Source organism: Neodiprion fabricii, chromosome 6 (genome assembly GCF_021155785.1).
Source record: "Neodiprion fabricii isolate iyNeoFabr1 chromosome 6, iyNeoFabr1.1, whole genome shotgun sequence".
In the NCBI taxonomy this organism is placed as follows: domain Eukaryota; kingdom Metazoa; phylum Arthropoda; class Insecta; order Hymenoptera; family Diprionidae; genus Neodiprion; species Neodiprion fabricii.
The window spans coordinates 7705877-7732979 of NC_060244.1; the positions used below are offsets into that span (position 1 = coordinate 7705877).

The following is a 27103-nucleotide window of genomic DNA, read 5'->3' on the forward strand; positions in this document are numbered from 1 at the left end:
GGATATAATTTACATACTTTTGTAACGTTTACAATATAAATTAATGAAAATATGCGGTAAGCTTCACACGGCAGCTGTAAGAGACGATAGTGTGAAAAATAAAATACAGTTACGTAATGCCGAATTGGCATTAGTGATTGATAAAAAATGAATGATAATAATAATGGGGGGAAGAAAAAAAAAAAAAAAATTGCTTTTTGAAAAAAGAAGGGAAAAGCAAAATAACTCGAAATATTCTGTATGTGTCTCAGATCAGACTTGGCGTCATCCGTTGCCATGCGAGCCCAGCGTTGTACTGAGAGCTCGAAAGTGAGTCGACGTGTAAAATTACGATGAAGACGACGACGTCGACTCTGCGAACCTCGCCTCGTCTTTCCTTGTTCGCCTGCCAGATTGCAGCCGCAAGTTCACAGGCACAGGGTATAAGACGTAACAAGGATGTCGTATACACGTACGTTAGGATGTTTTAGAAAAAAATAAATCGCGACTTCCCATCGCGACAACCCCTAAAAAGTTTGTTCGAGTTAAAAGAAAGCTTAGTTACGTGGAAGATTGCGCTCAGTTGATTTTTCAATTTTATACATTTTTTGAAATTCATCAAGTATCGCGAATATTTTTTTCTGTCGCTTATATCAATCGCAATATCAATTCACGTCACAAACAAGACCCACGCTCGTAATACCAAGTCTCCAGTTGATGTTTGAAAAGCGTATCTGACGACTTTTTCATTATTAATCCAATCTCGTGAAATAGTTATAATTCGATACGAAGTTCTAGTTTAGAAGAATAAGATTCCCGGGTGATATATCGTTGTGTTACGGATCGTGATCTTCGGGTTGAATATAAATGTCAGGAAAGAAGTAATAATTGAAGTGCTAGAGCGTGTTTCTTCGCAAATCTAAAGAAATGTGAAATAATTTGTGCGATTTTCCACACAACGTAGAGGGCTCATTTGTAGTAAAATTTTTCTTTTCACCTACGCAAACTTTTTAGAGGGTGGCGCGGTGGAAAATTATATTATTTTTTCCGAAACACCCTATTGAAACATAATGTTTAATGTTTTGTATCGCGTATTCTTGCAATTCCAGAACGATAATTTTGAAACGTCGTGAAAACGATACCCATTTATCTTGTACAATTTTTTATTACTTGTATATATATATATATAATATAAGAAAAATTAGAAAAAAGAAATTTTTCTACATGCACATAATATTACGCATACCTAAGTCAGTCACGCTTGGCTAATTCGCGTCCCAGAGAATGTGCAGCGCTGGCTCAGCATTTGTGCAAATAATTGATAATTTATCTAAATCTAATCTATGAATTTCTGTCCCCCTTGATCAACTGATTGCAGATTTTTAACATTTCCGACGAGATTCAATAAATTGTTATTCTCTTCTCGTCTCTTATAACCACCGTTCTATTTTTTCTTCTAGTTTTATTTATTTTATTTTATTTATTTTTTCTTAAAACATGTCTCGTTGCAGATAAACGTTTCCATTTTTTCTTTTCTTCTTTTTTTCCAAACTATTACACGTGCGTTTACTTCACGATAATACGTTACACGTACGTAACGTTTGGTCAGCTGCAACTAGAAATATGCAAATAAAATAAAATAAAATAAAATAAAACGATCGAAGCTGACGATAAACTATCGTATATGTAATAATAATCTAAATAATAATCATCTCTCCTACGGCTGCTGCTGCACGAGGCACTAAATTCTTGGCAAAAACTCAAAGTCTGAACTGACTCGCAATAATTCTACTGCACCGTTGACTTGCCTTGAGGAATAGAAGACTAAAACTATACCTCGTCGTGTAATAAAACCGGTAGCTGACCAAGTTTTAAGGCTAGATTCGACACGCTTATAGATAATAGAAGAGGCAGACGAACAATTCGTGCACTTATAATTTTTAACGCGTGACTTTTTATGTCATATTTTTATTAAATACATACATATATATATATTTTTTCTCGTTTATATCGTTTCTCGTTCCGGACAAGGCGGCAGTAAAATGATTAATTACTCATGCAACAGCAGGTGAAAACGTGCACGTGCAGAATGTAGAAGAAAATAAGCAAGACTCGAAGAAAATAAATGACCAGGATGGAATCAATTTTATTTAACACGCACGCGGAAACTTGCAAGTTACAGGTACACGCATATGCCTATAAAACGAGATAAGCTCGCTCCATATCTTGAACTACAATGGCCTGAACACGGGAGGCAAATTATGTCAAACAACAAAACGTGATCAAGTGATAAATCGAACTACAGTGAAAATTATAACCGCCTTGCAATATTGTGTTTTATTATAGGTAGTTTGAAGATTATTGAATACATATATTTTTTAATTACTTTTTTTTTTTTTAGATTCGTGATTCGTACTATTGAAGAGAAATTGGAAATTCGAACAATTTTTCAATCAAAGCCTGATTATAGGTATATAATATACGACGTTGTATATCGCGTATATATACATAAAATATCGCTCTACAACACAGGTACAAGATATAATCATATCTGCAACACGCCGATTTCAAAGATAAGAGAATGAAAACGTGGATAAGTCCCTTTGCTATGCTGTAGCTAAAAAGTGTATAATAATATGAGTACGTGAGTGAATTACGTACAAACCTAATTACTATCGGCAATAATATTACGATAAATGTCGCACAATCTTGACATTGATTGATTTTTTTCTCCTTTTTCTTTTCATCTCAAAATATCGAAAAGAACAATAATGTCACGGTACCTACATTGCAAGTTTTTTTTTTTTAATTTTTGGTCGCGTATTTATTACACAGTTGTGCAGACGACGATCATTTATACATTTTTACCACGTGCACTTTCGGGCGGTTTTTAACTGTCATCGTCATCATCACCATTATTATTATTATATTTTTTCGCGTTGCCTCGCAATCTCCCGACAATGCCGTTTTTTGGCACGTGAAAAAACATTACTACAAATTTCGTGTCAGGATAGTTTTACCGAGTGATTCGGATATCCGATTATCCAGACAGCTTCGATCCACGTGTGCGCGCTAATATAATATAAAATAAGCTCCACGGGCGATGTAAAAATAATAAATGATGTAATTTATGTATCAATTTATCGAAGAGAAAAATCAAATTTAAATTCAATCGATAGGGAACAATTTCGACGTTCTCAAAAGTCGAATAAGAATATATATAACGGGTCATTGACAAAACTGTAAGATACAACGATGCTCGACGTTTATCGCGAGTTGTTGCTTTGTTCCGGCCGGCCGGAAGTAGTAAGTTAAGAAAAGAAGATCGTGTACGTTATACTTGTACTGCGCGCATGTTACAACGATGATTGATTGTAATTTAGTAAAAGGAATAAATCGACGACGATCATTGACGAGTTTATTATACAAGTCCTCGCAAGGGTGTCCAATTTCTTCATTACTCCTATACTTTATACTACACAGAGAATAGATGATTTTAACCACCGTCGTACCGACATTCCCGTCCTTTTATCAAGCTCGTATTTTACTTACAGGCATGTAAATATGCGATAATCGAATAGAGATTAAATGCTTTTATCCCGATTACGCACATAAGTATTCGCCTTCTTATAACGACACCTGTTATAACACCGCAATGCTTAATCGATGTAGAGGTTGAGGACAAGTGAGAAAAAAAAAGATACATAAACGTACAATATATAACACGAGAGAAGGAGAAGGTGTAGGTTTAGGTGGTTAGCACCGTTTGAAATTAATTTCTTATACTACATTATTATTATTGTTGTCGTCGTTACTATTATTCTATGGTGGTTAAATACACTGCGTGTCTACGTATGTTGTACATACGTACAATATTGTAGGTATAGAAGTGACGTTGAATACTTACCGCATCGTTGACGATTCATTTGTATAAACCTACTAGGAAATTGTATAATTTTAAATATATTAAGAGCGATAACTACGCGATTGTGGAGTACATAATCAGGTAGTGCAGAAATTATTTATTTCTTCTTAATCGTTGGCGCGAATTTTGCACATACATGTATGCATTTCTGTGTACCTAATTCAAATACGCAAGTTAATATATAATTCAACCAAAACAACAGCAGCTAGTAACGGCGGTGTGTTCTTCGCTGTATGCCGTGACTTCTCTTTCTCTCTCTCTCTCTCTTACGTTTACAAAGCTGACGTGAGTAAATTGAATCGAAGAATTAACGATCGTACGCAACTGCTTTTTTTATATTAATCCTAACAGGCGGCATATTTACGCTACTAAAATATCAATCCTGAAGGATTTTAGTCACTTAAAATTCAGTCATACGGGTAAATCATTGACCCGTGCGAAAAGTTGGCAGATTTTTTCTCTTCAAAGGAGTGGATAAAAATTGACAATGAGAATTTGATCGTCTTTGGTAAATTTTTTCAGTACGGGGAAAAAAAAAGGATAACGATATTATTTTGAATATAGAAACTCCGATGCGAAATACAGTCGTCGTTTGTACCGATGCTTACGATATATCGTTCTGTGGATAGACGGCAGGCAGCGTGTTGGTATCGACACGGCTGTCGTTGATTGCGAATTACGTAAGTACACGTAAGAGAGCCGAGAGAAGCAACAACACGCAGAAGGTCTCGTCGAAATAGGATGAGGCGAGCGTGCGTACGGCGGAGAATAAGAAAGAAATGTGTCGGCGTTCGTCCCCTCAGTGGGACACGTAAACAACATTGTTTACCATTCCCGTTTGCCAAATAATCTCCCCCGTGTATAATTGTTTTTGAAAAAAAAGAAAATAATAATAAATGAGAGATAGATGGAGAGACGATATCTCGGGGAAAATGAAACGATAGAAAGCGACAAGAAATTTCAATGACAAATAAAAAAAATAAAAAAATCACTCGGAGAATATTATTACGATCAGGCAGCGCGAGACGTATAATCGACGAATTAAATTTGATTGAAAATTTAATCTACCTATCGGTGGCAAGTCGAGAAGAAAAGAGAGTGAAAAAAAATTACGGTAATATACCATTCGAATTCAAATTGGCGTAAGTTAATCAATTGCCGGGCGGTGATATAAAACGTCAACCTGCAGCTTTGGACGTATTATGTATTATAATCGTATAACGCGATATTTGGTGCAAACACGTGTGCGTCGTATTACTTATCGCAATCGGTCATGTTGATAACAGATCAATTCTTACGAGTATTATAATCCAAAAAAAAAAAAAAAAAAAAAAAGGTGTGGAAGCGGGATTTAGAAAATAGAAAAATTTCCGCGTTCGTTTATAAATTGATCGCGTATCGGTCCGCACGGAGATTACGAATTAATTATACGCGCAGAGGCATAATCGGAACTGTAAACGTACATAATTTACGTTACACATACTTCGTCGCATCATTCAAAGCACGTTGCGTGTCATGCATTGGACTGATTAAGCGATAATACGTATGCAGATGCAGTAACAGAACCATGCAACAGGTGACGAAGATGACGAGGAGGGCAACGACATTCGAGACGGAGATTCTCGACTGCTGTTTTACTTATTACAGGAGAAGAGTGCAGATGCGGAAAGATGCCTACTTTCGGCACTGTGTAAATAAAACGGGGCTAGCATCAAGTCCGCGAGTTTCATACGTGAGGTTGAAGTTAGTAACGTTATTGTAACGAGTGATTAACGTTTCGGAAAATCGTTACTTCACAATTGCAGGAATTTCTGAAATTCAGTAAATTACAATTTTCATATTTTGAAATCTTGACTACATCAAAGTCGTTATTAACTTACAGAATAGTCATTGTTTCGTTACGTTAACGTTACTAACTCCTGCCTCGTTGTTAAACGAGGTCCGAGTTAGTAAGGCTGACGAATAACGAGACATTGGTATGAAAAATCATTACCTTACGATTTTAGAATGATTTCGAAAGAATTGGGTTCTCAATACATGACCGGCTTACGGTTAATAAACTTCGAACAATCCCACAGCTGTGAAAGTAACAACAATTTAAACGTTACTGCGTTAAAACGTTCATTTTCTTTTACATCGAAAACGACGACAATAACGAGACGAAGAACCGTTCTTTAATCGCAACTTTTGACGTTTTTCATCTGTTAGATTTTTATTTTATGATTAATTAATTGATCTAGATTGTCGATAAAGAGAGGAAAGGCCGTTGTCGAGATATAAATTCGGGACAAATTAATCTTGGCGAAGGAAATATAACAATAATGATAATAATAATAGAAATAAGATAAATATCATCCGTCCGTATTTTTCCAACAGAAAAAGACGACGGTAAAATAACTTCGTTCTTCTCGCCTGTACCCGATATCCTTCCTATCCGTATTATTATCATAAATTATTATTATTATTATCGTTATGTATATAAGCATAAATTTTATACATCGAATAAAATATCATTTTACATCACTTGCTATTGAAATTCCTGAAGCGTTATATATTAGCCTGTATATCTAGATCCGGCAGCGTATCAACAACAAACGCACACGCCGAGCATCATTAAACGTATAAGCTCGTACATTAATTTCGCTCGCGTGTGCGTAAAAGGACAATGGTGAAAACGAAAACTAATGTTACAACAAGGCGAATCACTTTAAAGAGATGAATTAAGCGAGAATACTTTAAACGTTGATTATTGTAGCGTATATGACGCGTACAAGGTGCATAGTAATGAAAATACGCTCTGCGTAAGATGCCGATTCTTTTAAACCACGTAATTGGCAAACCTGCGTAAGTAAGTAAGCATGTTAGAAGGAAGGACGGGGGGATTCGAGCACGAAGTGATATCGTCCGAAAGTGAGAGTTGGAGGAAAACCTGTTCCATACAACAGCGAAGTTGGGAGAGATATGAAGTGTAACCACCACCCACCCATGATTGGCAGTAGTTATAGATCGATTTGACGTAGCAACGTAATTATCGAGGACAAATGCCACTGCAATTACCAACTAATTAATGAGAATAAGGAAAAATGTGAACAACCAAGAAAAATACAGTATCGTTCCGGTTTTTATATTATGCTGGAGTAATGATATTTTTCAATGGTCAAAAAAAAAAAGAACGACGACGACGACGAGTAAACGGTGTTAGGTAATAAGTGTCAACAGGTTGTTCAACACATCGCTAATGCTAATGAATCATCCAAATTTATATACCTAGATCAGAACTCGTGACTTTTGCCACGTGTTCAACCAGTTAGATTTACTATACATGTGCGCATATATCTAGTATCTAATTTTCCATTCAATAAAGCAGAAAACTGATTTTTATTCTTTGGCTACGTTTTTTTGTTTCGATTATTTATGTTCCTTTGTAAGCAGGAATTATTAATGAGTTTGAAAAAAGAAATCAAGGTAGGTTTTTATGGAAGCACAAAGTTGAATAATAAAGAAAATATTTTAATTTCTAGAACATTTCCAGTACTTTAGGGATCATTAGAAAACATTGGGGTGGAGAAAACCTTGAATCCTATCATAGAGAATATATGGAGTAGTAAGAGATAAAATTTTTGCCAATCAAACATACTATCGACAGTTCATTGGGTCTAAAATGCAGCGACTGCACAAGCTGATTCATGAATGGCACATAGTATTGAATAGTAAACAAATGATGCAGCAGTATTGCAAACAGTCAAAGCACCCATGTCTGGACTTTGTGAGAGGAGCTATCGTAGCTCCTCGAATCTTTGAAACTCAGATGCAGAAGCCGTTCAAGAAATGTTTGAACAAAGAAAGCGAGAATCGAAGGTTTCGATATGTAAGTAGAATTGGTCAAGTTGATTTTCATTGAAACAATATCCCTTTAACGTGAAACCAACGTTTCAAATCTATCAAGAGATTCCTGTTTCATTGAAACTGAACGATTTCAATTGGCGTTATCCTGGAAAAATAATATGCACAACTTACCAATTTTTCCTCTCTGCTGCTGCGGCTGAAGGACCCTTTTTTCTCTCTCCGCAACCACCGGCTTCTCGACCGGCTTTTCTGTAGGAACCGGAGCAGAGACAATTGCAGCCTGAGGTAAGGATGGCTGAGGTCGATTGCCGCCGCTGCCTTTGCTCTTCATCCACGGATTGACAACCGGTATAGGAGCCTCGACGTACTTGACCGGCTCTGTATCAGTTTCTGGCTCAGTACCAGCATCGTCTTTATCTTTGGGGACATCTTTGGCGAGAGAGTGTTCGGTGGCGCTCTTTTCGTTCCGCTCGCCTCTCTCCTTGTGTCCTCGCTCGTCGACAGCGTCGCTGTGCTGAGTCCTGGAATGATACCTCTCTCTGTGATGATACCGATCTCTATGATCATGGTGCTCTCGATGCTCCCTGTGTTTTTCTTTTCTGCGAGCGCTCTTTGGAGCGACGGTTTGAAACTCGCTGTCGCTCTCCGCCTCCCCATTGTTCAGAGGCTTGGCTTCCTCCGCCTCCGAAGCAACCTCGACTGCGTTCTGATTCGACCTGGAGGACGGGTTCTGAAAATTCCTCTCCGACCTACCGTAGTGCGAACTGTATCTCCTCGTCGATTTCTGGTACGATTTACCGCGTTGGACGACCGCCGATGAGGGTTCGGCGGACATCCGGTCTTTCCCAGCGGCCCGGGGCGCATCGTTTATGTTCTCCTTATTGTTGTCGTTGTTTTTTGGGTTGAGTACACTGGCGTAAGAGATGCCTTGGCCCTCGTTCGTCTCTCTCGCCCCGCCGCTGCCGCCTTGCATGCTCGGAGCCACCTTTGCCGCCATATTGGATCACTCGGCGATATAAAAACACGAGGCGGACGATACTTTCCGCTCCACAATTCATTCAACCATTAAATATGAGACATCTGGTCACTTACGGTGAATTGAGATCGACGAGGAATTTCAGCGGGTCGGATTCAGAGACGAGTTTATTCAGCCAATTATCGGATATGCGCCGCACTCAGTCCATGTTTAACGCAGGCGAGAGAACGAGCGCGTGGCTGGCCGCATGCGGGACTCGCGGTTGCTCTCCGGCTAGCACGCGGCGCTGACTTGGCAAATATCGATGCACTGGTCAATTTTCAAGGGTGAAACTCACGGTCTGATATCACCATGAGATAGTCGGACGATCGAACGTTCGTCGCCGCGAAAGCTGTAAATTAAGAAGAGCTCGTGTTGGCCGTGATATTTGAATGTCCCTCAACGGTATTGTATATCCTTTTCCGACTTTAGCTGCAAGCCCTGGCTAGCAGACAGCACCTTGTACCGCGGAGATGATTTTATATCGAGCGAAAAAAATACGCGCACTTCGTCAAATTGTATTGTCCGCTAATTTTTACTTCCGACAATTTTTATCTCTCCAGAAATTTTGTCGTATCCTTGCAGATTAAGAGAACACGGTACATTTTAAAATCCTCCTTTACTACGAACGCTGAACCACAAACAGCACAAACACATGTGGCCGACGCTGAATCTTGGCCTTTGAGCGAGCTGAAATAATTATTCCAGATACTAGAAGGCTGTGCATATTGGTTCAACCGGCGGCCGGTAATACCGCAACTTCTAGGCGCTACCATCGCCACGTTCTTCCTGCCAACTTTTCAAGTAGACAATCAAAATTCTCCCAATGAATTCCGCTAGAGGCGCTACGTGGCTTGGCAGAAGCCTTCGCGCAAATTTCGAATGGGTATGAACGTAGATTGCAAAGTTATTTCGTTTTTTCTTATCGATATGCAACGTATTTATTCAGACAGTTGTGTAAGTTGTATGATAAATATATGACATGCATATCTATTTATATACACACACATATCCATGTCATATATACGTATTTATACGTATATATGCATAACGCAAGTTTATTTGTATATATATTATACTATGTACACACATATAAATAAGTACACGTGCATAGTATCTTATAATATATAATACATGTATTGTATAGACCGATAAATTGTACAACGATTTTATAGAAAAATATGTATATGTGTTTGCAATTCTGTAAATTGTGTATAAATATTGTACAGTATCTGTATACGTGTGTTACAGAGATCGTTAAATATGAGAAGACGATAACAACCTCTTGCTTTGTGTATTATATACAACAGAACAGCTAAAACAAGTGCAAGTATTTTCTGTTTAAAATCACTAGTCAGACTCTCAAACTTCCAAATTGATTATAATACATTATTATCAATGAGTTCAGACGATTCTTATTTACAGAATAAATTGTTAGACAATTCATTCGGACATATTATATCATTGCTTAGTGAATTTCATAAGCTGACAAACATTCGGAATTAAACAACAAGAATTTATTGCTATGATGTCAACGATTGATAAATTGTAATCATGAGGCATGTCGAAGCTTCGAAACCTCTATATTTAAACAATTAACTAAATCTAATTAATGGGGCACATGAGAATGAAGCGCAGAACCACTGAGTAGGCTGCGTTCCTCTTTTACTCATATGACTCTTGTCAGCTATTGTTTACTGGATATTTTTTCATGTATCTTGTGAACGCCTCGACGATTGTTGACCTACAAAAAAAAAACCGATGAAAACGTAAGTTGAATAACCATCGGACAATAGATTTATTTATAATTATTCAAATATTAATTGATCTTGTATATGAAATAAATATATATGTAATTTCTTTCTTCTTCAATGGTAATTTTGTATGTTTTCAATTATCATATATATAGTTACTTTGTAAAGCAGCCCAAATTTCACTATTTATTGAAAAAAAGTCCAAAAAAACAATGCACAAATTGACAAACAAAGAATCTTCCTGTAAGATTACCACAATTTCCTATGTGAAATAAGCGTAAGAGAAAACAGATCGAAAAATGTATATTCCTAATTTACTATCAAAGACTTATAGAGTGAAGTTCCCGGATAGAAAATAAATACTATCCCATTTCAGATCAAGTACCTGAATAGTTTCTGGTGAAGAAGATATGCTGAAACGTGACCAGCATCAATGAACCGTATTTCGGCTCCTGGCCAGATTTGTTCAAGGCCCATACAGCCTTCTCGAGGCACATATGCATCATCTCGAGCACATACCGAGATTATAAGTTCCGTATCAACTGGAACCTCAAAATTCTTGAGATGAGTACATTCGTCCATCACGCCACGCATGAACTGCAAGGCTTCTCGTTCCCTCCACTTGCTGTCTGAAAGTAGGGGATGTTTTGTGACGGGTAACGCGCACACTCCTGCTCCAAAAAGGCCCCCATTAACGTCACACAACACTGATTCAACACTACCTTGATAGACGCGTTTGCTAATTCTTGCTTAGCTGATTCAGCCCGAGGAAGTTGTACAGGAAATTCGCAATTCAATACAAGCTAAAACGGAGTTGTTATTTATAAATATTCTCATCCTCGGATTGGCTCAGAGCAATCGAAAATCAACATTTGCCAGGCAGGATGGGAAATAACAGGTAGTAATACATAAATGCAGGAGGTGACAGAAGTTTAATTAGCTTGGAATTGTTAGTTTTTCCTTGCACAAGATATGCTGAGATAACGTAAAGTATAAGACAAAAGTAGCGAGAATTAATTGAAAAATATTCACGACGAATTGTCTGTTCTTGTCAAGTTTTTGTCTTCCAAGTAAAAAAAGAGTCAACATTTATTATTATGATCAGGCTTACCTAGGGGTTGAGTAATTGTTTCAGCAGATGCACAGAGGATGGCGGAATGGGATGCCTGACTACAAATGCATAGAAATTACCCAACTCACCTTTCAAAACATCATTGTCAGTGAGTTTCAATTTGCTAGTAATAAGGTTAAAGGGAAACACTAATGCATCCGCTTTCTCCATATCGATTCTTGCCTGGTCGACAACAGTATCTTTAGTCTTATCTTTACTATTGTCTGTATTATCTTTAAAATGATCATTATTATTGTCGATACTGAGGTCAGTACTGTTTTTGTTGTTTTGAACGTCGGTGAGACTGTGTGCTCCTCGTGACAGCTTATCACCTGACATCTTTTGTTCTGATTTCGAATCGGCAGTTACGACTCGATCGGAGTCAATTGACTCCTTCTTCAATTTGTTCATCCTGTTCATACTCTCTGGATAATGTTTCGCGAAGTGTTGTCCCGCCAAGAAGGCGTCCTATAACAAGCATTTCTTGAATCATTATTTGCTCCACTTTATTTTGCATTCCATAACAACTACTTGAGCTTATAAAACGTTGGTTTGAATTTTGCATGAAAAACTATTAAGAAAATGATTTGAGAAGAATCGAAGCTTACGTCCTGTGTGACGACCTTGACCATTTTTGCTAAATCGTTCTGGTAGACTTCGTCTGCAAAGTACTGGGACTCAAGGAGGTGCCAATTAATGGATGCGCTCATGACTCCTTCAGTGAAAACAGGTGATGCGGTAGACCATGAAAGGCAGGGAACCAGAGGAATTGGCTTCGGCCAATTTGTTGCTGCTAGAGAGGCCATCTATACATTTTTCCATCATCTGTTAGAAATAAATACTAGCCACCCAATGCTTTCATGTTTTAAGCATTTACTGGGATACGGTAAAGATGTTATTTCAAAAAAGTTTCATCATAATCTATCAACCATCTCGATGGAAACTTTATTTTGCCGTGGTACATCCTGAGTGAGTACAATATTTTTGTTTCTGATTGCTTCGCCGTCTTTTATACGTTTTACTATGCACTGAAAAGGTTGATAAACAATGTTTGATAGTAATAGCAAGCGTGATACTGAGGTGATAAAAATTAATAAAATCTCTCAAAAAGCATTGAAAAATTTTATAAATACATGTAAACTACTAACGTGACCACCCATTGATAGTCCGGTAAGCCCTAATGGTCCAAAGCCTTGCTGTTCGCACCAGTTTAACAGAACTATAGATTCCATTATTAAACAACCACCCATTACAAAAATGTCTGAGACATTATGCAAGCTCGAACGTCTATCAACAGATAACGTATTTATAAATAAAAGTTATGTGTACAAATTTCACAGGAGGTTCTTACATCTGATCCTTGGGCTTTCTGAGACCGTAGAATGGATTTTCAAGTAGAATAGCCCCGATCCCAGCTTCCTTGAGCAGAGGGCGAGCAATCAGATTTCGACGGCGCCAATAGAACTTGACAGACAAATTTAAAAGTTACTAAAGAGTTCTCCCAACTGCTGCCACGCTGTTCAGTTAAACTTACGTGATCCCCTGTTCCGGCCAAATGCAAGCAAATGGGTTTGACTCGCTGGGATTCCCACTTGCGTGGCAAAACAACCTGGAAGTAAGCAGTTCGCGTCTCTTCCGGCATGAGGCCTGGCAGATTTTGGTCAAAAGGCGACTGAAAGGAGCCCTCCAAAATGTGACAGTCTGACCATTCTTCATCCTGATTATTTAAGGTTATATTTTAAAGGTTAACATTGGTGAATGCAGAATTCGTTTCATCTCTTGTTCCATTTTGAAGTCGATGAAAGTTTTTTCCAATGAGAACATTCAATACTTATAAAAGCGGTTTTCGGTAAAGTATGAGATAAAAAATTGTAAACATAGTAACACGTCACCTTCGTTATCGTTACGGGATAATTGGTGGGTATAAGATTGTAGCAAGCTTCTCGATTTGCAACAATTTTACGAAACTCAAATATCCTGTGAGTAAAAACGAAAGAGATTATGAAGAGAACATAATAGAAAGTAGGTTGAGTAGATTTCAGGTAGTTTTAATATATTTACCTCCTCAAATTTTCCGGTTTTCCCCAGCCCTTGGTGAAAAATTTTGTGAGCAAAAGACTCCTGTACACCGCATCCAAACGACTTGCGGGCATTATAGAACCGATTGTAACGTGTAAATTTATACCTATCCGGAGAATTATAATTCTCGTAAACTGAAAAACTAGATAAATTTCACCGGACCCAAAGCGTTCAACATCTTTTAAAGTATACGTCAAAATTCATACGGGTCAAACGGGTCAAACTGCACTTTGGGCTGCATGTGTTTCCTCGTCTATGTATAGGGTGTTATAACTCCACTTCGCAGACGAAATCTGCCTGAATCGCTGATCTACTAACTTTGGCACGTTTAACACCTAGGCTACAGCATATAGAATGACAGAAATCTACGCCAATCACCGCGCAAAGATGGAATGGAGCCACATCTCGGTGCTCATGACGAACGATTAGTCGTGATTAGATTATTCATTGCTTGTTATTCGTTCTGGTCGAGATAGATATCGTCGAAATGATTATGTTTATCTACAAATTATGAAAAGCATGCATCCTAAATTGTAGATATTTTTGCAACCCCGTATTTTGACGTTCTGAATACGAAACCGGAAATAGCGTAAACGTTCACTACGCTATGTAGTTTACTACTCTTATGGCTATAAAAACACGTGTTTACCAACGTCGGACGTGCCGCATGGCACAACGGCGAATATACATTCCGAGAGTTTTTAAACGAGTACCTAATCGCTGTTGCTCGCGACTCAATGTCTTGTTTGTTTTGTAACGCTATGGCCTCTTAGGTATTAGCAACGCTTAATTTTGGCAGTTTACCTCAAGCTAAATTTAAATCTGGCACGTTAATTAAAATTAGTCGCCGACTATATTATTCGCATATGCATATCATATTGTAACTATCATACAATATTTATTCGTGTAAGATAAATCGACCTGAAGAATAAAATGGATACACGTAATTTATTCGTATTGTCCGGAGAATTAAAATTTATTAAAAATATACTCAATATTCAATTATTCCTGAATAATTTTATATTTTCTGATGTTTAAATGTAAGGTGCAGCTGCACATGAAACATCGCGCTTTTTGTTTGGATCAATGTAACAGTCAAATACCAAATACACACACATATTTGTTGTATGAGTACTTATACTTCATCCATCGCACAACGTAATTCGTTCAAGATCTATCTTATCTTGTTCTACTTTCTGAGAATTCACCGCGCCCCGTAAATTTTCATCGCTGAATCAAAGGTTAACACAACAAATTGTCGCCTGCAAGATGGCAAGTAAATCTGCATGACCGTAATGATGTATATTTACATCCCGGTATTTTGAGGGTATTTCAACCACATTTCAACTCTGTTCGATTTCGTGAATCCCGATAGTGCTGCACTCTATGTTTAACTTTCAAGCAGAATCCTCGTGTACGCATTTCACATTTCACTCGTTTCACGTATAGTGGTTTTCTAACCTATTAGAATTGATTGTTGTTGTCAACCGTCGGTGATCGATTAATTGTGAATAATGCAGAACAACAGGAAAGATTTGGGTAGAAATAAAGCATTGAAAACTAAGAAGGGCGATAATAACGAGCAAACTAAGAAACCGTTCGACAAAAAAACTTACAGGTTGAAAAAGTATAGCAACAAGTACAAAGGTGACTTGAAACAATATCTCTGATAGCGACATACCTATATGCCTGGGTTAAATATTTAATGATATTTCAGTTGACCAATGGGAGGATCGCAGAAAGAAGGCTGTTCTCAGACAGTACTACAAAGATCTGCAAAAAGGTCAAAAAAATGCAGCACATTTAAAGACAGAGTCAAAAGATAACGACACAGAGACTAGGTATAGTTTTTACATAATTTGTTTCAGTTTTCTTTCATATTGAAAGCTTGATATTCACACAACGTGCACTGTTCCGTCTTATTTCAGCAATCCGCAACCCAAAGGAAATGCCTTCCATGCGGCTAAGATTGAATATTTGAAGAAAAAGGATGAAAAAAAGAACAGAAGGGAAGAAGCTCAACGTAAAAAAGAAGAAAAGATCGAAGCCTTGAGAAAATATAGGGAAGAAAAAGCATTAAAGTACAAAAAGTTGTCGAAGAAAACGAAAAAAGGTCAACCCGTTATGAAAGATAGGCTTGAGATGTTACTGGAAAAGATTCAACAAACTAGTTGAATGAATCACGACGTTGATCGTCCTAAATCTACAAAACTCATTCATACTGTAAATATCCGCCCATTGTTGTGTAATTAATAATTTTTTGTGTAACAATAAAATAATGGGATAAAAAATAAAAATCTCTGAACGACATGTGAATAATTTGAATCGACGAAGAATTAATCAAAAGAAAGTTTGAGTGTTTTGTCGAAAACGCCGAAACGGATCTCTCAGAATTCAGTCCCACGTATTGCGAGAACTCCCAGACTGTGGCTTGAATAATTAGGGAGCTAATAAAACGGAATCTTGTAATATTATTTGAAATTTGGCGGTCCACGGGATGGCGCTGGTTACGATAAAATGGCGCACGAGCCGCGCAGCGAAATACGAGGGCCGAGCAGCAAGCGTAGAATATAGAGCCGTCAGCTTAGCGGTTGCAAATGGCGACAGCCACGAAATCCCTGTCACAGATTCGCGTATAATTCTCGTCGTAAATATATCTGTGACTCCGCCACCCGCACGGTTATCCCTCGGTTATATTGGTGAGTAGAACCATAGCAATCAATTTATATAACCGTAAGTGATCCGGTTAATTTAATAATGTTATTAGCGATTACCGAAGGGAGGTGGGCCTGCCTATCGGGCCGAAGTTTCATCGAAATATTTTACTATTTATTCGTCAAAACTACGCCCCCTCCCGCGGAAGAAATTATCCGGTCAATATTATCGCACCGCATCGCCTTCTTGTCTAACTTATCACTTATACCGTAATAAGGCTCTTCCAAGAATTGTTTAGTTACCAGATAAGTCCGATCTTTGATTTCCAGGGGTGTGCAAAATGGGGGCTAATCAGTCCGCTGTCAAAATCCTCGCTTGTTATCACAATTAGAGTAAATCACCGCATACGAACAACAAATGGAATATTTTGGCCCATTAGTTTTCGTTGTGCAACCATCTGGTACGCTATTTATGTCGTTGGCACCATTGCCAATTGTTATTACAACTTTGAGTAGCCGTTGACAGATTTTTGCGCAAGGTGGTTTTTAAATTCAGCCCTAACACTGTTCTTAATTTTTTTTTTTTTTTTTCTCCTTTCGTCAGCTGATAACAATGCATAAATATTTTCATTGCCATTGACTCAACGTGCCTGCATGCGTGTCTGAAACACTTCTTGCGTTACATGTAAGAATCGTATATGTATTAGTAATCTAGCTCCGCCAGAAGCAGCTCAGTATATCTGAGTATAGATTAATTGCAAATCAATTTATGCGTTGAAAGATTGATTGAGTTTGCATTAACTAATCCAAGTGGATTCTTATTTTTCTTAGACCTACATTTGTCAGGCAAGATTAATTTGTCGGTTTTCTTTTGCGAATAAATAAAAATTGTTACGTATCAAAAATTTTTGTCACACAGCATTCTAGGCAGCAAATTATCGATTATGAACTACAAATCAACCTCAAGTTCTAATAATGCAACACTTTTATCAGTGCTATATCAGATATCAGCCTTTTCTTTCCAGTCTACTTGCCCAATCTACTTAATAATGACTAGTTTACCTTTATCCTAGGTCGTCTGAGCAATAGGAGGCAAAGATGCCAGCCGTGCGAGGAGATGGCATGCGTGGTCTCGCCGTGTTCATTTCAGACATCAGAAATTGTGAGTTTCATTGTTATTTAAACTCATTCACTAAATCTTTGAAGCCTCAGGTTCACAAGAAATTTAATCACTAATATGGGCATGCATCAAATCTCTCTGTATCATTGCTCCGGCATTTTTTTTTTGAAATTCGCAACGACCAGACTGCATTCGCAGACCGGAATACACGCTTATCGCAATTGCTATTACGTTTCTTCTGTCGATGAAATGATAATGTGCCATTGAGACTGAAGGAGATACATGATAGTCTTTTGTGGAATGGGGGAATGGGGGCGGTTCTGTGATACTGCCCCATATGTGATAGTCCGGTAGCTTCATGCCACAAACATGTAACACCTACTGTGATATGTATTTTGTGATATACATTCAACATCTCTGCCGAGAATAATCATGTTATTAATGGCATTGAGCTATCTGAGAAAAATTAATAATTTTTAACAAAAGTATATTTATATTTACTCCATAAATTTATAACGTCGGTTTGCGTATTCTGGCATATTTATCTTTCGATGTACACCTAATGTTTTTTTACTATATTTTAATTAAGTTTTATTGCTTTCCTTACCTTGGTAAAATTCGTACGAAAATTCTTATCAACCAGTACGAAAAATTATGGCCTCTTGGTTCTGTAAGAATTGGATTTTAGGATCTTTACCGGTTTGAATCGTTCGTTAGTGCTGCTTTTTACATATACAGCAGTTTTCCCTGCTACAAATAAAGTGAATTCCTCGAGGAAGTTGCTTTGATGGAAAATGAATCAATATTTGTAATCTACTATGCCAAATGGCCAAGAGCCATCTAGATGTGTCATTGACCATACTAGAGATTTTCAAATAGGTATATAACCGGACATTAGAATAATGTATTCTTGAGATTTAGCGTGAAAATTTCGTAATCCATTTTTTGCATAAAATATATCCCAGTATCGTGTAACAACAACAAAAAACTGTTATTATTCCTGCACGTGAGATTTATCAGAAATCTATTCAATTATATATCTCACATATGAAGCTGAAGGAAGTAGCCATAATTATAGCTGTCTTGTACGAATTAGAAAAAGAAAAAAAATGTCTGAGAGTAAATTAACGTTATATCGTTCCATTCATAGCTGGTCTATAATTAAGCTTTGAATACTTTTTGATAAAGTATGTTTTCACCTAAAAAGGGATATTTACTTACTTCAGGAATAAGGATGGTAATTCTTAGTTCAGTTCTAAGAAAATTTACAGCAATTGATGCTGAAAATTAGTATCAAAATCTGTTCTGTGGTCATACCTGTTTCTTTTTTCTCTTACATCACATATCAACGTATCTCTTGTTCACAGGATAAGTGCCTGCTTAGGTATATTTCAATTTGAATCAATTCAGCTTTGAATACTTTATTACCATCTAATTGACAGGCAAGAGCAAGGAGGCAGAGATCAAGAGAATAAACAAGGAGCTAGCAAACATCCGTAGTAAGTTTAAAGGCGATAAAACGCTGGATGGTTATCAGAAGAAAAAATATGTTTGCAAGTTACTGTTCATATTTCTACTTGGACATGATATTGATTTTGGTCATATGGAAGCTGTAAACCTTCTTTCGTCGAACAAATACTCAGAAAAACAAATTGTAAGTCATTATTTTCTACTCTAGTTTTATGTTGAACTGTAAAAATTTATTTCATTTGCTTCTGCAAAGAAGTATTTATTGAAATTTCTCATTTCAGGGATATCTATTCATATCTGTACTAGTAAATACAAACAGCGATCTTATTAAATTAATTATTCAAAGTATCAAGAATGATCTTGCATCAAGAAATCCAATTCACGTAAATCTTGCTCTACAATGTATCGCCAACATTGGCAGCAAGGAAATGGCAGAAGCGTTTGGCAACGAAATTCCAAAACTGCTTGTGTCAGGGTAAGTTGTCTAGATGCAGCACAATTCACCATTCTCTACACTATTCTCACGGTTTTACATAATCCCTAAATTGCTCAATGGATCTAGGCGACTGGATATTAGGTGATGTAAAATTCTTGTTACAGTCTTGGAATTCGCTTCTGCCATAATTGACATACTCGTTTCCAATTCTAATGTCGGTCAATGAATTTTTTGCTGCTACATTAGTCGATTAGTGGTAAATCGCTAATTCTGGCTCAGGGATTTATTTCGGTAGATAAATTTACTGCCTATCATTGTTACACCAGCAGTCGCAATTCTAATGTAGATGTCAAATCAAGATATTTTTTTAAGTTGTTGCGCACATGCTTTGATAAAGTGTACCCTAGAACAAATATACCTTTTAATTTTGTATATCAAAGCATTGATCTTACAAATTTCCTGTTTATTTACGGTTGTATTAATTGAACTCCGCTATCCAAATCCCACCAACACAGTGAAGATGATTTTGTAACTTTATTATGACAAAAGTAATTTTAGTAAATTGTACTGCAATTTTTGAGGGAAAATCGTAAATCCACAGAGACACTATGGACGTTGTGAAACAGAGCGCAGCCCTTTGCCTCTTGAGATTATTGAGGACAGCACCAGAGGTGGTTCCAGGTGGAGAGTGGACTTCTCGCATAGTTCATCTTCTGAATGACCAACACCTCGGTGTTGTCACAGCAGCTGCATCGCTGATTGATGCTTTAGTTAAACGAAATCCAGACGAATATAAGGGCTGCGTCAGTCTTGCTGTTTCAAGATTGAGCCGGGTAAATTTTCATGGAAAACCTGTTTTAATGTTGTAATTACTTCGAGTTTTTTCATTAGGCACTCTGTAATTATAAGTGAATGAGGACCACTCTGCTATTATTCTCTAATTACGAGTTTTTCTTGCATAGATTGTAACGGCTAGCTACACAGATTTGCAGGACTATACCTACTACTTTGTACCTGCGCCTTGGCTCTCTGTTAAACTTCTTCGTTTGCTGCAAAATTATACTCCACCTGGTAAGAGACTGTGACAGTTTAAAAAATATAAGTGTATTAATTTAAAACGTTACTCAACCAACGTTTGATATCTATACTTACTTTCTGTAGCCGAGGATCCAGGAGTACGTGGAAGACTGAACGAATGTCTTGAAACCATATTGAACAAAGCTCAGGAGGCACCAAAATCGAAGAAAGTACAGCATTCTAATGCAAAAAATGCAGTTCTTTTTGAGGCGATAAGTTTGATTATTCATAACGATAGCGAGCCAAACTTGTTGGTTCGTGCTTGCAATCAGCTTGGTCAATTTTTATCAAATCGTGAGACTAATCTACGGTACTTAGCACTCGAATCAATGTGTCATCTTGCTACTTCCGAATTTTCTCACGAAGCTGTGAAAAAGCATCAAGAAGTTGTGATACTTTCAATGAAAATGGAAAAAGACGTTTCCGTGAGACAGCAAGCCGTTGATCTACTTTACGCGATGTGCGACAAAAGCAATGCCGAAGAAATTGTCCAAGAAATGCTGAATTACCTAGAAACTGCGGATTATTCGATTCGAGAAGAAATGGTATTAAAAGTAGCTATACTAGCTGAAAAATATGCAACTGATTACACGTGGTATGTCGATGTGATCCTAAATTTAATCAGGATAGCTGGTGATTATGTTTCTGAGGAGGTGTGGTACAGGGTTATTCAAATTGTTATCAATCGAGATGACGTTCAGGGATATGCTGCTAAAACTGTGTTCGAGGTAAGAATTCTATATTGGAAAATTGTCTTCATTATGGTTGGTAAAACACTGCTGTAATTGTACTAATTATCTTCTCTATGTGTAACAGGCTTTACAGGCTCCGGCATGTCACGAAAATATGGTCAAAGTTGGTGGCTACATTTTGGGTGAATTTGGGAATCTTATCGCCGGTGATCAACGTTCGTCTCCTCTAGTACAGTTTCAACTTTTACATTCCAAAGTGAGTGTGATGCCGTATGAATATCCAGATTATTTTTACACTCATTATATTTGCCTCACCTTCTTTGTTACAGTATCACTTGTGCTCCCCGATGACAAGGGCACTGCTGCTTTCGACTTACATCAAATTTGTCAATTTATTCCCTGAAATTCGTGTTCAAATTCAAGAGGTTTTCAAGCAACACAGCAACCTACGCAGTGCTGACGCAGAATTACAGCAACGAGCTTCTGAGTACTTACAGCTGAGCATTATTGCCTCCACTGATGTCCTTGTAAGTGATAACAATAAAACGTGTACTGGACATTATTAATTATCAAATATTAATATGTGAATTGATCCATCTACGTCAGGCTACCGTTCTAGAAGAAATGCCAGCTTTCCCAGAACGAGAGTCGTCCATTTTGGCTGTGCTGAAAAAAAAGAAACCAGGTCGAGTTCCAGAAAATGAAATTAGGGAAAGCAAAAGTCCAGCACCTAATTCAAATCATCACACTGAAGCCCCTTCGGCAATATCAGCTGCAACTGTCAGCAATAATAATTCGGCAGATTTATTAGGCCTCTCTACTCCCCCATCTTCCCAGCCGACAAGCAACACTGGTGTTCTTTTGGACGTTCTTGGTGATATATATAGTGGAACACCAAACAATGTCGGTGCTACGAATGGTGCACAAAACACTTATAACCCTAAGAAGTAAGTACAGACTTTGAAACTTTGATTATCATTTATCAGTATCGATTTTCGCGTTTTGTTTTTTTTCATAGTACGTCTATTTATCTGTATAGATTTGTATGTAAAAACAATGGAGTGCTATTCGAAAATGATCTGATTCAAATCGGAGTCAAGTCTGAGTTCAGACAAAATCTTGGACGCATTGGATTATTTTACGGAAATAAGACGCAATTTGTGTTACACAACTTTCACCCACAATTATCCTGGTCGGAGGAGGACGAGGCTAAACTATCTGTTCAAGTTAAGCCGGTAGATTTGGTCTTAGAAGCAGGAGCGCAAATTCAACAGATGATTAATGCTGAATGCATCGACGATTATAATGGTGATTTAATTGAACCGCTTTTTGCTGAAAACTTGCTAACTCATGGTCAGTTCTATCTTACTTTTTTTTTTTTCAATTTTTTCATTCCAGATGCGCCGAGCATGGTAATTTGTTTTTCGTATAACAACGTGCCTCAGAAAATAACAATGAAATTACCACTCACCATTAACAAATTCTTTGAACCTACTGAAATGAACGGCGAGTCGTTCTTTGCGAGGTGGAAGAATCTTGGGGGGTAAGCAGTGTCACAACAACAACGTGGAATGTCTTCAAGCAAATTAAAAATTCGTTTAAGAATTTGTAACAACTACGTTGATTTTCAGGGCAAATCAGCAACGTTCGCAGAAAATATTTAAGGCTCAACAACCAATGGACTTGGCACAGGTCCGCACAAAGTTGCAAGGCTTCGGAATGCAACTGCTTGACGGGATTGATCCGAATCCCGATAACTTTGTGTGTGCGGGAATCGTGCACATGCGGGCACAACAAATTGGGTGTCTTTTGCGTCTTGAACCGAATAAACAAGCTCAGGTAAATTTGCAAATCTTTGACAATATGTAGGAATTCATATGTGAATGATATTATAGGCATTGCCGTATTTTCAGATGTTCCGATTAACGGTGCGTTCTAGCAAAGAATCAATGTCTATAGAGGTCTGCAACCTGCTGGTGGATCAATTCTAAGTGATCATACGTCAGGCTTGTATATCTTACATATTTACAGAGGCAGAGCAGCAAAAGAAGGCCACTTCGATCTTTACTCATTATTCACTGATGTTTCGTTTGATCTAGAGGTCATTTTCTGTTGTTTGGTCAATATTAATTATTTGTACAAGATTGCATTGTTCTCAGTTTCACACTCGCTAATTTATCACGAGCCTGTCCCACTCGTATTGCCACAGAGTTTTGTGTAAAGAAAGCTAAAAACAATGAAGGAAACTACGTACCGGTTGACTTTTAATTGACAGTATTAACCCCTGACCTTAAGGAAACATTTAAAAATATACATGTACCTTTTTCTTTTTTAAAGACGATATCAAAAAATATGTTTGACGAAATACTAAGCTCTATCGTAAATTTTCTATTTTTCAATAAATGAAAAAATACCTGCTCAAGTTCGTCCCACTGTTCCTACTCAGCATTTCATTCCAAAAATATTTATCCTTCGCGAAGCAAGATATAAGATTTAAATTCTGCGCACCAAGAATACATCACGCGTGATGAATCTTGTACATTACAAATGATTTACAACTAATGGTAAATCGATTTCGATTAAAATTCATATGACGTTGATCGTTTATTTAATGATTGCGCTTTTCAATCATATTGCTTAATCCCGAGTAATTGGCGAGTGTGGCTTTGTGAGCAATCTTAGCTGTATGATATTATTCACATCAATGCATCTTTAAGAACGCTCAAACGATTTCTTGTAACTTGCTGCTTCGAATTGATTGTCCTTTTTTTTTGCCAACCCGTGTTTTAACTAAAGAATGTTAATGGGTGGATCCATGGCTGGTAATCTAGGACAAATCGTAAATTGAATTTATTAAACGATTGCAAAATGATTTACTTTAGTTACGAGAGTGGTTTCGTAAATTAATTCGACGTTGTATGTGCAAGAAATATGTTCTAGACATAATAGAATATTTTTTTTCTGTTCTTTACCCAAAATCATTGATTAAAATCTTATTTCAAGTTCTACTCACAAAGTGACAAAAATAACGTGTTGTCCAATTTAGTACGAGTATCACGTTTGAAATTCGCAGATATTCAGCTTAAAAGAAATACGACATTTAATACTGATATTCGATCAGTTTTCTTTGCCCAAGATATAACAATGTAAAAAGTGTTGGTTAATAACTACGTATTGGCTCCTAGTCAATAATCGAAAAATTTTTAATCAGTAATGATTAAACGCGAGGTTTCTTTTTAAATTATTGTGTCGTCGCCAAAAGTAACGTTTCCACTAGAACCATAATATAGGTAATACTGATGGTTAGCGGGTAACTGCAAGAAGCATCCGGCGCGAGGAAAATTCTTTATAACATTTCAGAGGTAATAGGCATCAGCAAAATAGATTCTTACTTGTTTAATATTGTTATTAATACTACTTTTATTATTATTACTATTTTTCTCTGGAATAATATCAATGCAGATATGCTGCAGTGCATAACCGACAGTCGACATTTACTGTGTAGTAGGTGGAAAATGAGTTTAAAAAAAAACTAGAAAAAACAAAAACAAAGTGTAAAATCTAATTGAATTGTAAATAAGTTTTTGGATTAACTAGCTTCCAACACAAGATCAGCCAAAGAAGAGACAAGATTGCGGTACTTTCAGCCATAAGAACTCTAATCTTATCCATAATTGCAACTCTGTTCTATATGATCTTGTTACCTTAGCTTTTTATTTCTTAGTTAGAAACTGAATATATGTTTATCAAGATGTATATTTTCTTTTCCCTTGAATGTACGGTAGTGTAAATTTTCACTCTACTTTCTTCCCTTTCTTTTGTGCTTCTGTTTTTTCTTATTTCATGTCCATTAAATACTCGGTTTGGTTGTGTGGTCAGGTATATGGTCACACCACTGAAATGTTTAAAACTCATTTTTAGAGACGCGTTGTCAGTAATAATTGTGTATATAATTTCCAAAGCTGCTACTTGATCAGACGCTACGATGGAGAATTTGTTGTAACGTGGAATTGTCTCCCATCTAAAATGAGATAAAATTGCACTCATTTCGGCACGTAAAACAACAAAGTACGGATTCCTAGAACGCGAAAAAATCTTTTTAATCGATCAATGGCGCACGGATCCGTCTCTGGCTGGGTAGAAGATAGGGAATAATGAATCTCAGATGATCTAAGATGCGCTATTATTTAGTATTTATTTTTTTCTCCTATTCGCCGTTGGTACACTTTATCAATGCAAAATGTTTTTTGAATTATTGCCGACAATAGGTACGATATCACATTGTGGCTGTATACTTGGGTCACAAATTCCTCAACACCGTTAATGGATTTCTAAGAAATTACGGTATCAAATAATTTTACAAGAAAGTTGAAAAAAAAAACGCCATTTATTCCTTACTAGTTTGTACACGTTTATTGTACAAAAAAAGTGTATCTGTAAACATAGCTAATTAATTTAATAGTTACGTACCTCGGTCACAGTCATATACATTGTGGTCCTATGTTATTAATCCTAATTATTATTATTATTATATTACATCAGCGTCAATCATATTAGCATGTTATTTTGTGAACACTGCAAAGTTGATTTTTATATTCTAAGATAATAACAATGATCGGCCCCGATCTAGAATTAACTTTGCAGACGTTTATTTTTTTTGTAATATTCGAATTATTTTGTATTGTTTAGATCTATATACATGTTTGTAAGACATCATTGATTTATATATTATTAAACAATATAACATCTCGTACAATGTGTGTATTTGATTAATTTTGTTATATTTTCTTGCTTTGTTTTAAAAGACATGGATTCAGTGCTCACAGATATCAACTTATCCATCAGAATCATATCGAGCTTACTTACTCTAATCTCATTTCAATATCACTCCTCCGTCATTTTGATATTTCTATAAATCAATGTATAAAAAAGTGTTGCTGTGTAGATTATCGTATAAAACGTAACGAATCAAGTAAAATAACGAGTAAATATAATTTATCTGCTCGCATTGAATCCATAATGTTGAGAGGACAATATAAATATCTTCACAATTAGATTATATACGTAAATGTAATATCGGTGGTCGAATTGTGACGTTATATTTCGCTGTAGTTGAAAAAGCAAGTGGGTTAAATTGGGTCCATGCATTGAACAAATGTTGTCAACGATAGTGAGTTACTTGTACCCTATTTATAAGAAAAACACGCTCATTGTAATCTCTCTCTGTCTACGTCGGAACTAAGTAGTGGCAAATTTTTATAACAGATGCAGCGGATTGTTATTAAAATATGTCATATTGATAGTCTACATAGTCGAAAAAAAAAAAAACAAATGTACGATGAAATACAAAATAAATTAAAGACCAGAAAAGCCCGAAGTAAAATTGAAGAAATTTAGTTTCGCGGAAGTAATACAGTAGACTAGAAATCTATAATACTCATTACCTGCTTCTGTATATTAGGTACTACATACGTATAGTTAATTTACGAACTAAAAATGCAATGAAAGTAATTCCATATGGATACCCGATAGGCCATTCTATGTTTCGAAGAATGAGTGTACCTAAAAGAAATGATAAAACCGAGATAGGTGTGAAGTGCGAAAGAAACAAAGACAAAAGAAGATAAAAAAAAAGAAAAACAGCGTGAATTTATAACTATTAATTATGGCATATTTATAAACAGCAAGAAATGTTTAATATTACGAATATATATTATGTTATATTACGTTGTAACACGCTGGGCATAAATTAACGGGTGTAGAGGCTCGTTTGTAATTAGCTATGTTATATTGTATTAGAACAGACACAATCTTTTGCTGTACGTTGCTGCGGTGTCGCACGATGTGAAAGAAACGAGTTCTCGTGTCGTTGAAAGTTTGAAGCTTGAGGATTTCGCCTCATTGAGTTTTGAGGATTATTATTTCTGTTCAAAAATTGATTCGCC

At 36.7% G+C, this 27103-nt stretch overlaps 4 protein-coding genes across 18 annotated transcripts in view; 2 read left to right on the forward strand and 2 right to left on the reverse strand.

The window, feature by feature from the left end:
* Positions 1-9450, reverse strand: part of LOC124185319 (la-related protein 1B) — a 41698-nt gene extending 32248 nt beyond the window's left edge. For 3 of the 7 annotated variants that reach the window (XM_046575965.1, XM_046575966.1, XM_046575964.1), the window contains exon 1: positions 7922-9450. In XM_046575965.1, coding sequence (XP_046431921.1) covers positions 7922-8747 — 826 coding nt within the window. In that variant the 5' untranslated portion in view covers positions 8748-9450. Of the gene's footprint in view, positions 1-226; positions 298-7921 lie in introns of those variants that run through there. The other 4 variants (XM_046575967.1, XM_046575968.1, XM_046575969.1 and 1 more) reach the window with 4 other exon arrangements.
* A 380-nt stretch (positions 9451-9830) lies between these two features.
* Positions 9831-16740, reverse strand: LOC124185327 (protein ABHD18). 8 transcript variants are annotated; one of them, XM_046575987.1, is made up of 10 exons: positions 16667-16740; positions 13692-13815; positions 13523-13607; positions 13165-13347; positions 12982-13094; positions 12779-12917; positions 12239-12436; positions 11720-12098; positions 10905-11190; positions 9833-10509 (listed from the first exon to the last, which is right to left on the reverse strand). In XM_046575987.1, exons 2-10 carry the CDS (start codon positions 13781-13783, stop codon positions 10449-10451), a joined length of 1536 nt encoding a protein of 511 aa, XP_046431943.1. In that variant the 5' UTR covers positions 13784-13815; positions 16667-16740; the 3' UTR covers positions 9833-10448. The 8 variants fall into 8 exon arrangements, with proteins under 8 accessions (XP_046431946.1, XP_046431947.1, XP_046431945.1 ...); XM_046575988.1 differs by lacking the exon at positions 16667-16740 and adding an exon at positions 14918-15030; XM_046575990.1 differs by lacking the exon at positions 16667-16740 and having other exon boundaries at positions 9831-10509; positions 11906-12098.
* On the forward strand, positions 11937-26872 carry LOC124185320 (AP-2 complex subunit alpha). Of its 2 annotated transcripts, none has more exons than XM_046575971.1 (15): positions 11937-11947; positions 16298-16408; positions 17437-17525; positions 18926-19137; positions 19235-19428; positions 19991-20222; positions 20352-20460; positions 20551-21194; positions 21283-21414; positions 21488-21685; positions 21765-22105; positions 22198-22466; positions 22557-22701; positions 22790-22997; positions 23054-26872. In XM_046575971.1, exons 3-15 carry the CDS (start codon positions 17462-17464, stop codon positions 23147-23149), a joined length of 2844 nt encoding a protein of 947 aa, XP_046431927.1. In that variant the 5' UTR covers positions 11937-11947; positions 16298-16408; positions 17437-17461; the 3' UTR covers positions 23150-26872. The 2 variants fall into 2 exon arrangements, with proteins under 2 accessions (XP_046431927.1, XP_046431928.1); XM_046575972.1 differs by having other exon boundaries at positions 23072-26872.
* LOC124185335 (rRNA-processing protein FYV7) lies at positions 15084-16030 on the forward strand. The gene is made up of 3 exons (XM_046576006.1): positions 15084-15356; positions 15427-15550; positions 15638-16030. Exons 1-3 carry the CDS (start codon positions 15224-15226, stop codon positions 15882-15884), a joined length of 504 nt encoding a protein of 167 aa, XP_046431962.1. The 5' UTR covers positions 15084-15223; the 3' UTR covers positions 15885-16030.
* Positions 26873-27103: the final 231 nt, after the last annotated feature.

Bases quoted from the DNA above. Each gene is read 5' to 3' on its own strand.
- LOC124185327 (XM_046575987.1), bottom strand. From the start codon at position 13,783: ATGCCCGCAAGTCGTTTGGATGCGGTGTACAGGAGTCTTTTGCTCACA. The intron at 12,099-12,238 runs GTAAGCTTCGAT...TGCTTGTTATAG, and splicing joins TCAAGGTCGTCACACAGGAC to GACGCCTTCTTGGCGGGACA. The intron at 10,510-10,904 runs GTACTTGATCTG...TTTTTTTTGTAG, and splicing joins CTTCACCAGAAACTATTCAG to GTCAACAATCGTCGAGGCGT.
- LOC124185335 (XM_046576006.1), top strand. From the start codon at position 15,224: ATGCAGAACAACAGGAAAGATTTGGGTAGAAATAAAGCATTGAAAACT. The intron at 15,357-15,426 runs GTGACTTGAAAC...ATGATATTTCAG, and splicing joins GTATAGCAACAAGTACAAAG to TTGACCAATGGGAGGATCGC. The intron at 15,551-15,637 runs GTATAGTTTTTA...GTCTTATTTCAG, and splicing joins GATAACGACACAGAGACTAG to CAATCCGCAACCCAAAGGAA.
- LOC124185320 (XM_046575971.1), top strand. From the start codon at position 17,462: ATGCCAGCCGTGCGAGGAGATGGCATGCGTGGTCTCGCCGTGTTCATT. The intron at 17,526-18,925 runs GTGAGTTTCATT...TCTAATTGACAG, and splicing joins CATTTCAGACATCAGAAATT to GCAAGAGCAAGGAGGCAGAG. The intron at 21,686-21,764 runs GTAAGTGATAAC...CATCTACGTCAG, and splicing joins TTGCCTCCACTGATGTCCTT to GCTACCGTTCTAGAAGAAAT.